This window comes from Nothobranchius furzeri, unplaced genomic scaffold, assembly GCF_043380555.1.
Source record: "Nothobranchius furzeri strain GRZ-AD unplaced genomic scaffold, NfurGRZ-RIMD1 Scf059, whole genome shotgun sequence".
Classification (NCBI taxonomy): Eukaryota; Metazoa; Chordata; class Actinopteri; order Cyprinodontiformes; family Nothobranchiidae; genus Nothobranchius; species Nothobranchius furzeri.
The window spans coordinates 134,694-145,686 of record NW_027223076.1 but is presented as its reverse complement, the minus strand read 5'-3'; the positions used below and the strand labels follow the sequence as shown (position 1 = coordinate 145,686).

At 45.4% G+C, this 10,993-nt stretch overlaps 1 protein-coding gene across 1 annotated transcript; it reads right to left on the bottom strand.

Moving 5' to 3' along the window:
• Positions 1-221: 221 nt before the first annotated feature.
• LOC139064862 (E3 ubiquitin-protein ligase TRIM45-like) lies at positions 222-10,001 on the bottom strand. Its single transcript, XM_070547857.1, has 8 exons — positions 9,314-10,001; positions 6,104-6,392; positions 5,843-5,988; positions 2,456-2,772; positions 1,268-1,397; positions 1,057-1,171; positions 843-969; positions 222-582 (listed from the first exon to the last, which is right to left on the bottom strand). Exons 1-8 carry the CDS (start codon positions 9,766-9,768, stop codon positions 428-430), a joined length of 1,734 nt encoding a protein of 577 aa, XP_070403958.1. The 5' UTR covers positions 9,769-10,001; the 3' UTR covers positions 222-427.
• Positions 10,002-10,993: the final 992 nt, after the last annotated feature.

Below are 10,993 nucleotides of genomic sequence, written 5' to 3'. Positions count from 1 at the left end.
AGGGCCAGGGTTAGGATTAGACCCAAGGTGGAGGTGGTGTAGTGGTTTGGGCTGTTACAGTTACTGGAGGAGACTGTGGTCGGCAACATTCAGCTGGGTTAGTGTTAGTCAGCATGGTCTACCAGGAGATGTGTTGTTCTTCTGAGCCATGATCTGCCCACAGAGGGGATACAGTGGAGCTCAACACATCATGGCTGTATTTAATAGTGGTTTTTTTTAGATGTCATTTATTAAAAAATCCTCTATATAATGGAAACAAGTAAAGAATGATTTCACATTTTCATTTAGGTGAAATAATTGTCCACAGACATGTGAACACCAGAGAACAGACCGTTTTTGACTGAGAGCTCTGCATTTGTTCCATTGTAATGTTGTTTATAACAACGACAAGAATATAGATGGATCTGTGTTCTCATCTCTGGGTCCCTCACAGCTCCACGGTGCGCAGATGTCCACGAGGAGAGACAGCAGCCAACACGCTCGGAGGTAAACACTCAGACTTCTCAGTGGTGCTGCCGCAGCAGGACCAGTGGGGCTTCCCGGGATGTCCCTTATGACCGTGACCACAGCCTTTAAACCCTCCTGCAGAGACACAGGAAGGACATGTAGACGGGCTCACGCTCTGGTCCATGTGAATGAAACATCTCACATTCATCAGGCCAACAAAGACCCTCATGATGACCCCAACAGAGATAGAATGGTTGGAGCGTTAGCTCGTGTTTATAGAGCGCCTGCTACAAACTAAAAGTTTAGAACTTGTCATTTCCACATCTCGGTAAGATACCAAAGACCAGGTGTGACACAGTGACAGCTTCCTGTGTGAGCGGACTTGTCCCCAGTACCTGACATCGTTCCTGCGCAGCCACAGATTGCCTCTTTGGCTCCTCCACTGGAGCAGAAGGAGCAGCAGTGGAACGTCCCACCGTGGTGTCTGAACTTCTTCTTCACATTCAGCAGGAACGGAGAACCCTGCAGGGAGGAGAGGGGAGCTGTGAGCTCCAGGTGAGTCCAGCACCTGTCTACCAGTATCCTTTGTTTGGGTGCAGCCCTTAGTACCTTCACATGCTGGGCTTTGACACAAACCCACACAGAGTAAGGTCCTGGTTCCTCAGGCTTGTATGAAACGCTGTACGTTCCATCAGCGTTGTCCACCACCACCGTCTCCACAGCGCTGAAGGACACAACCATTAATGGGTATTATAAAGTATACATACCAAATAATCATTACCAACAAAGCATCCCCCACAGAGGCGGGCAGAGCCCTCACCAGTTCTTCTTCTCTTTGTGGACGATGCTGACGAGGACCTGCTCTCCTCCTCGAGCCATCTGCTCCCCGGCTGAGTCTCGACACACCAGGCTAAAACGGCCCGGCTGGCCCTCGCTGCCCCGCCGCAGACCTGTAACCAGGCTAAAGGTTAAAGGTCACACAGCTGAACACAGACAATGTACTGCAGGACTAAGAGGATAAATCTAAACATAGCTTGTTCATGTGTAAGGGGCACCAGCCAGGAAGCTCTTTTAAGATCTGCTGTTGACTCTTAATGTGGATTTGGATGTTTAGCCTGCTGTAATGTGGAATTAACTCTCATTCCCCAGCCCACCCATGACTCCCGTCCTTCCTAACGCTGCCAACTGCTTCCAGATCAGCTCCGGATGCTGATCAGTTTTCCAGACTCTCCCGCTTTCACTCACTCGAGACATCCAGCTGCTGCTGCAGTCGTGTCACTGCTGACAGACTTTGTGTTCGCATCAATGATTAATGTCACGCTGGACATCTGTCAGACTGATTATCTGATCACTCAGTGTTGTCCACAAGCAGCTGAGATCCTGAAGCCGCTGATGTTGATGAAACCGCTGCTACTGCAGAAACGGTGGACAGAGATGCAGCAGATGTTAAACCGCTGATAGATGATTAATTTGGGTCAAAACTGAAATAACGATTATTTGTGTTAAAGTTTTTACATTTCTGAGGTCGTGAAGCCTTAAAGCTTAAATACTTTGCAAATTTTCAAGTCACTTTCTTGAGCCAGTGTGTGCTAAAACAACCCTTTACAGCACATATGTCAGAGTCAAGGCCCGCGGGCCATATATAACCCGAGCAAACCTACTGTGGGTTCCTGAGGTGAGAACATGAGTAGAACACGTTTTTGTTTCCAGACCTTCTGAAGAGTCTGCTCTAAATAAATGACTGTCTCCAGAAAGTGTCCTGAAGCTTTCTGTCTACATGTCTGGACCTGACAGCATCCTCTAAGGACATTCCCAGAAGGCATGTTGAGTCACACCGGCATTCCTTTGGTTCAGGAGGAATTCTGGAACGCCCACTGGTCTATCAGCTCAGTCTGACCACTGACTTGTTTCTGTGACCAGTAAAACAGGATGTGCAAACCCAGTCCCGAGATCACCTTCTCTTTATCTTACAGGAACACAGACAGAACACCACTTTGCCTTTGTTTACCTTCTCCTTCAATGGTGCACCTGCTGACATCCAGCGTCCTCCAGTTAATCACACCCACCACTGGGTAGCCCTCCACCTCTCCGGCTGGCTCTCTGGGCAGGAAGCAAATGCTGCTGCTATCGTCTGGGGCGACCACCGCTGGACAAGGGTTATAGCCTCTCTCTGCCAGGCTGGCGAGTCGTCTTAGAGTCACTCCTTTAGCGCTGAGGATCTCGGCGTCAGACCCACAGCTCAGGAGGCGCTCGGCAAACGCCACACTGCCTCGGACATCCAGCAGGCCCTGTTGCAGCTGCACGCTCTGCAGGTGGAGGACGTTTCTGTGGGAAACAGATGGGGCTTGGGTTCAGTGGTCCTGCTGTTAAAAGGTTACAGGTTACTGAAGAATAACCAGCTGCTCAGGGTCAGATTTGATAGGATGATTAATGGAAGGAGTTCCATAAACTCTGGTTCTCGCTACAGATTTAGCTCTGCAGACCGGTCTAGCCACTCTGCACTGTAGCAGAGACAGTCTGAAGGACAACTGTAGACTCCGTCCCACGGCTGTGTGGGTCATGGCCAGACAAACTGTGCATTTGATTTGTCCTCGGAAATCCCCACCTCCGAGTAGGAAAAATCAAATGATAAGCAGGATACTGGGAAAAAGGGGATCTCTGATTAGGCCGTTTTCCACCAATCAGTTCCAGCTGAGCAGCAGAAGACGGGTGGATAAATGTTTCCTAAGCATTCACTTCCTGTTTAGCTTTGATGTTTTTATCACTTCATTCTTTCTGTTCTGGTTAGAAGAGCTTCACGAACGCGGTTAATACGATTGTTCAGGGGTGGGAATTGAACGCATCATTTAGATTAATGTTTTACTCAAGTCCCACTCGTAGATGTTTAGTTTAAAGAGCTTAAAACCAAACAAAAAAACATTAATATAATTAAGGGCAGAGAAAATGTTACTACCAAACTTATTTATTAGCCTCGAGGGCCTTAAAGTAGCTTTTCCCCTTTCAGAAATGATGTATGATTGTCAGAAATCCGTAAAAGTGATTATCTCATCATGTACTGTGATGTAATGTAGAAACTAAGACAAGTTTTTTTTGTTTTTGCTAACCACGCCCCCTGCCCCACAGAGCTCTGTGCAATAGGAAACGGAGCGCAGACCAGAACTAACCAATATCATTAGACTACCGCTTAGATGCTTCAAATTTAAGGAATACCTCGACTGATGCAGAGTTGATGAACTTTTCACGAACAAGTAAGTCTCTAAGATATAAATATATGAGAACAAAACATGACATGAGAATAATACTTGTAAAACAACATGTTTTAGCTGTTTGTCGGCTACAGAAGAACATTTATAAACAGAAATGTGAAGTCACCATCTTAAAAGGAACTCCGGCTAAGAGGACGTGGATGCCCTAATAAGCCACAAGTTTTCTGTTGTATCAAACTATGTTGTTAGAAACACACAAAATATAGCCGTTTATTTATATATCTAAAATATTAAGTACATTTTTTGACATATGCAGGACGCCATGCTTTCTGCATGCAATGCACTCTAGGGGCAATGACGGATATTGGCTGCACTTGGAAGAATAGCTATTGACGCTAGTGTTTGTTTACGCGCTCACTGTATTAATTATTAAGTAAAATGCTGCATTGTGCTGCTTTTGGATGTAATTTCCAGTCAGAGGGCAACAAGGGGAGTGATGTGACTTTACACAGCTTTCCCACTGGCAAGAAGAGGAGAAAGCAGTGGGAAGATGCCTGTGGACGGACACAACTTCCCAAAGAAAGTTTCAGAATTCTAAAAGAAGGCTGTGTTCCCAACATTTTTCTCCTGATGCGTTTGAGGCTTATAGTCAACCACAAATACTTTAAGAGCTCACCGGAGCGGCTGGGTATAAGAGAGGGCAGAAACTAAATGCTTTACTGGCCATTTTCCCACACAAGGGGCCTAAACACCCTCGGAGAGACGAGAGACGCTGGACACTCTCCTGAGCCGACAATCAGCTCCTGCAGCTGCCGCTTCTGTCACGTTCAGCGAACCATCTGACACGCCACTCGCCACGGATGCAGCTGAACATTCACCTCTCTCGTCAGTAAAACAAGCAGTAAGTGTAGCAACAGTGTTCTCCAAATATATATCGTAAATCCTCTAATACAGGCAGGCATTCAATTAAAGGCCGGGTCTCCAATTTTGGCCGCGCCATCTCCAACGCCAGTTCAAAGCGTTCTAGAGAAGTTGTCGGAGTGGCCAATCCGTAACTTTCCTCTTCAGCCAAAAGAACCAACGACAAGCTGGATAAAATCTGTTGCTGTTCCAACTGCTGCAACGGTTCATTTCACAATAAAAGCTGAACCATCACGACCCAGGTTTGGGTCTCGCTAGATGCCAACAAACTGTCGTGACCTGGGAGTATCTCAAGACTGGTGGTCGGCTGCCGTGGCTCTTCTACATGCTCCGGCTCCACAAGGTCAAGCTGGACCTCTACACCTCCTGATCTAGACGGGTACGTAGACCGACAAATGGCGTTGAATGTGTTTATGAACCTTCTAACCAAAGCTTAATGCGAAGACATCACCTTCATTTCCCCTCAGAACTAATCGTTTCTTCGGATTTGCTGGTTCTGAGCAACATTCCACACTACACCATTCTCCGTCTCACTCACCTTAGTTACACCATACATTTAGTGTTAAAGTTAGTCTAGTTTAATTTGTTTAGTAATAAATCTTTAAACTTTTAAACTTGACTCGCTCTTCTGTTGTCTCTGAGTGAATTCGAAGCTGTTATCTAATCCCTGCAATAAAAAGTTCCAATCTTCTGGTTAAACAGTACCCACAGTCAGATCCATAAGGTGGATTTCATATTTACTATGGAATCATATGGCTTATGGCTTATTAAATAACATGTAATTTAAATCATTACAAAACACTTCTGGTAACCCTTAGCTACTTTCTACTGTCGCTTATAATTCCTGCAGGTCAGAGCGTCCTTCTGGACATTCGGAAGGGAATGCTGTAGTGAAGTGTTTCGTTTACAAAATGAAACGGCTCTAAGGCCTAGCTCCCAAGCCGCTGAGAAAATGTGCGTGCGCGGCACGCGCCGTGAGACGGGGTGGAGGGTTAAACTCCTTCAGTCATGAGCAAGTGTATCGGCTCCTTTGTACTAGGAATCAGTTGTTTTTGCGATTACCTTGTTTCTTTCTATTTATCATGTTTTTTTCTCTCTGATTGTGCAATCATATGAGCAAATACAAACATATAAACATAAAATCAACATTAATTTAAAAATCATCTTAAATAATCAAGATCTCAGTTTCAGTTAAATAATCGTGATGATCATGTCTGCCATAATCGAGCAGCCCTGGTTGCTACTACTGCGCGGAAACCCCGTCGTACCTGCGCTGGACCTGAAGCTCCTCTAGGCGCCGCAGCAGAGACAGACAATGGGCCTCCACAGCGCTGGCGTAGCCTCGAGCAAAGGCTCTGATCTCACTGGCTGTTGCCTCGACCCGTACCTTCAAATTCTCCTGGGAAGTTTCCACCTGTAGCAGGATATCAGGAAAAATTAAACAAAATAAAAAACAAAGCTTAACAAGCCGCACCACCAAGTGTGTTTTAGATAACAAAAGAATGGGCTTAGAGACGGCCTCTCTGAACCTTCTGTAGAACTTCCTCCATCTGCTCCAGTCGGGGTCGTAGACGCGTGCTGACCAGATCTCGAATACGGTCACCGTGATGGTCGATGACGTCGTGCGTAGGACAGCAGTGGTGGTCTCTGTGCAGCGTGGAAGCGCAGTCCAGACATACGGGTAGGTCGCAGAGCTGACAGAAGAGCCTGAGCTCCTGGCCGGGGTGAAGAGAGCAGAGGATGGGACGACCAAGACGTCCACGAGCCTTCAGGTCCTCCACCGCCTGAACAGAGTGAGACGCTGTTCGCTTCTGACGTCTGGACACGATGCAGAGAGCAGGTTTTCACACATCTGGATAGGCTCATGAGCACCACACCACTAGGTGGCAGTAACTCCCACATTAATGACAAATCAAAATACAAAGGAAGGTTTCAGCTTTGCTGAAGATTCTCTGAACACTTTAGTATTAATCTTTGTTGCTTAACTGAGTTCTTGAGGGTTTAAGTGGACGGGCCATGCCCTGGATCAACACAAACGCTTTGTTGAGTGTTAGGGTGAGAGCATCTGGACAAAATGAGACAAACTAAGGCCGTGTAATTCAACTATTTGTTCTAAATTACTACCTAAACAAGTTAGTTAACAAAAGTGTGTATTCTTATTGAAATGTTTTCACATTAAACTTTGTAAACATGTTCATATTGTCCTTCTGAAGGCTAGTCTGAAGGTGTTTTGAAAAAATGATCAGCTCAACAAAGGTGATAGAATGAGGGCAAAACCCACTGAACCGTTTATGACATGCATCAACTGACCTGTAGTAAAGCTTCCAGAGATATTATTTTGTACATTCCCATGCCCCGAGGTTCATGAAAAGCACATTTATACAAGTTCTAACCCCGTTTGGATAGTAGTGGCTCAGCTTTTGTTTAGATACATTTTAGGCATGTGCATTTTAATATAGTGGCTCCAAATCAGGAATGTCCGTAGGGCTATTTGTGGCCTTCTGTGATTTTGCACAGCCCCCAAATGCATATCTAGAAGGATGAACTTTGTTTCTTTAATAGGCTAGAGCAGTGGCGGCTCCAGAAATTTTTTTTCTGCAGGTGCTATGAAGGAGCTAGTTTTTTTTATTGAGGGTGCTATGAAGGAAGTGGTCATGCGTACCTATTGTTCTCTAAAACACCTTCAACACTAGCAGATACACATGCGTGCACAAAACCTCAACAACACCTGAAACAATCATTAATATACATCATAAACATATGAACAATCGCTGACTTGTCCATGAAATCATAAACACATACAGCCACACAGAAAACCATCTATAGTGTTGCAAGGTAAGCTAACGTTAGTGTTAGCATTTCCAGCGGCAAAACCCTCGACTACTGCGGCGGTTGAGGGTTGACTCTCTTCATCCAGATCCGTATGTTTTTGTGGGTCTGAGATCACTTCCAAAGATTCATTTGTTTCTGACTGAACCCGTGGAAATGTGGGCAACAAAAACCGATCCATTTTACCACTAGCTCTACCTTTCACTCGTTCGCAGGTGGAAAATGAGGTCAAAGGTTAACATCAATTTCCTGTTTTGGTTTAAGATTTTATTATCTACATGATAATTTCCTCATTATTTTTGTTTTGTATGTTAAATATTATCACAACCACACGTTACATTAAAATTAAATTGTAAAAAACGTATAAACGGAAGTCGCCTTTCCAGCTCACCACTCAGTCATCGTTTCTTCAGATTCACGATCAGAGTTTCCAACGTACCGATCAATCCAACGAACTATCAGCTCATAGTAAGTTATCTTACTTACTTCTGGAAAGCCCGGCATTTCCGTGTCACTTCGTTGACGCTCGAACGCTTGGGGGTTTCCTAGATCAGCCGGCGTTTCACCGACACTATCACTTCCGCGTCTGTGAAACCACGCTCCCTATTGAATTATCGTATGATCACATTCTCTTTTTGGGGGTAAAACTCAAGTGCCAGACCGTAGGTACTGACACGCGATCGTTCATGTCGGTTCATTTCCTTTAATGTTTTCTGTCTTTTATTTGCGCCTGATGTGTATCGCTGCTGTGGAGCGGGGCGCTTCACCTTGTCCTCCGACGCACAGATCACAGCAGGGAGCGCTCAGCTGTTTTCGCGGTCGGTAGATCTGCCTCCTGAGCACGGCCACAGTAACAATCAGGTGTCGCCACCTCAAAAACTAATTTAACACGCGATCGTTCATGTCAGTTCATTTCCTTTAATGTTTTCTGTCTTTTATTTGCGGCTGATGCGTTTCGCTGCATGCTGTGGAGCGGGGCGCTGCGCGCATCACCTTGTCCTCCGACGCACTGATCACTGATACAGCCGCCAAACAGCAAGCGCTCCGCTGTTTTTGCGGTCGGTAGATCTTTTAGAACTGCAGTTCAAAGGTAACTCATGAGGTGAATATATATGAACCCAGGTAGCAGTTTTTTTTAGGATTGAGAGGAGATGCAGGAAGATAATAAACAGACAGGACAGAAAAATAGTCAAATAAAAACAAGTTAGTTTTTGTACCTGCTGGTTGCAACAAACAGACACCATTGAAGGTAATCAGAAGTGAGGAACAGAAAATGAAATAATTATTTTAATGTTTAGAGCAGCAGGAACTCTGAGAGGCTGCAGGTGCATCAGTGAGTTTGCGGCCGCTGCGCAGGGGGAGGGGGGAGAGGGCTGAAGCAGAAACTACCGTTGTTAAAAGAAATGTGTTTAACTTTGAAAATGTGGGCGCAATTTTAATTGTCAAAAACTCCAGCGAACCATTAGTTCATTTTGCTCAAATAGAAATAGAGGCCTGCCTCTAATACTGGCCCCCTTCCAATAAAGGCCTGGAGCTTGATGAGCTCGAGTCAAATACAGGCCCGGGCCTGTATTAGAGGATTCACGGTATCCTCAGAAGTTTTAATCAACACCAAGCAGATAAATTCTACCTCCGGCTACTAAAACTCAATATCTGCAGTCTCTTTAAAAGTCGGACTCTGAAATGTTCTCCAACTCAATATCTATGTTTTAAAAAATGTGATTTTTAGTACCAAACTAGAGGTATTTGGATTTTGTTTCAACTCTAGAAAGGTTCTATCCCAAGAGCTGTAGCACAGCAGAGAAGGAAGATGAGGAGCTTGTGAGAATGTGCACCACCTGTGGGCTAAACTTTTCAATCTGATTGTGACATAAATAGACATGAAGCTAGGAGGTCTGGGCCTACTCCACCTGTGAGCTTGGCAGCAGAACTCGCAAAGGTTGACCGAGCAGACCTCACAGCGGCTCTCAGCGCCTCCTTCCCCGCACAGGTCGCATCCCAGCGGGCCGTTGGTCACCAGGGTCTCCAGGAACACTTCGTCCAGCGCCAGGTGGTCTGTACTCAGTCCGGCCGGACCCTGCTGAGGGAGGTCCACTTCGGAGTCACACTCGGGACACAGTACCGTTGTTGTGACGCTTTGTCGGCTTGTCTTCACCGCCTCTCCGCAACTCCCGTTCCCACGAGAAGACACCGAGAACGCCTCCAGCTGGCCGATGCAGTCGGAGCAGAACGTGTGAAGGCAGGGGAGGATTTTAGGGTCCCGGTAAAGGCGTTTACACACGCTACAGACCGCTCTGGGGTTCACCGGAGCGGGTTTAGGTGCATCCGAGCTCAGGGTGGGCTCTTTCTGCTCCGGCTGCGACATGGTTCGCTTTGAACGAGTCCAGGTACAGAAATCAGAGCAGTCAAACACCCAGCTCAGCAAAGTTGTCAAAGCTGGAAAACTTCCGTAAAGTCTTTTGGAGCATGTCCAGATAGCTATATAATCCGCTTCTCACGCGATAACCTGCGACATATTAAACGCCCCACACTAATAAACCACTTTTCTTCACCTCAACAGCCCCTTCGAAAAAGTTCGGTGACGTGTTCAGAGACGCCTGGGACATACGAACTTCACCCTGACAAACCAATGGGCGGCTCCCCCCCTGGCTGCATCCCGGAGATCGGGGCGGGGCTAAATGTGGGCGGAGTTAAACGTTTAGAGGTGGGTGGAGACAACTATTTGACTCCTGCCCCTCTCTCAATGGAACCAGGAAACCGCGAGTAGCCCCTTTCTAAGGATTAAAAAGCCCTAAAAACCCACAAAACCCATGTAAAGCATAACATTGGTAATCAAATGACTTATTTGCTGGATGTCATGATAATTTTAAAGAGCAGATAATTACAGGTGCCATTTTTGATCCAATCTGTTCTGATATTTTTATTCTTTTTTCTACTTTTGTATGGTATGTGTATTTATAGCACATAGGTATTTGTGTCTTTTAGCTATACTTTTGGTACCTATATAAAAGGTTCAGGCATTTGATAGACTATTCTTTAAACCTGTCAAAACCATTTTAATAGTTGATTTTATCAATGCCGCCTTTATTTTAATAGTCATTTCCCAAGTGAGTGTAAAACAGTACAGACACGGGTAAATTTGTTGTACACTCAGTTATATCAGCTACATTAAGAGGACCAGAGACTTAAATTGTGCTGATACTTCTTAAAACATGCCAGGGTTTGAGGCGGGGTGGTGAGACATTGTGTGAGACACCCAAGAATGCAGACTAAATTTTTCAATAAAGGTAAATTTAATAGAGCAAACAGCCAACACAGGAAAAAAAAAGTACAAACAAATGAACCAAAAAGCACACAAAAAGCAAGAGAACCTCCAAAAAAACAATGTGAGGAGGAAAAAGAATGCAAAAACTGTGACACCGCTGTACTATGGCATTTCAAAGCCAGAAAACACCCTGATCTTCCTTTTTTCCTCAATTTCTCTGCAGAACTCCTCATAGTCTGACTGAAAACTAAACATGAACAGGAACGGTTCCCTGCAATCGTTCATCTCCTCTTCATCTAGGCCATCACAGAAGCATAACCTCTCC

Coding starts and splice junctions, on each gene's coding strand:
- LOC139064862 (XM_070547857.1), bottom strand. CDS start 9,768: ATGTCGCAGCCGGAGCAGAAAGAGCCCACCCTGAGCTCGGATGCACCT. Junction 6,393..9,313: donor TTCTGCTGCCAAGCTCACAG/GTGGAGTAGGCC, acceptor CATCGTGTCCAG/ACGTCAGAAGCGAACAGCGT. Junction 1,398..2,455: donor GTGCACCATTGAAGGAGAAG/GTAAACAAAGGC, acceptor GCCTGGTTACAG/GTCTGCGGCGGGGCAGCGAG.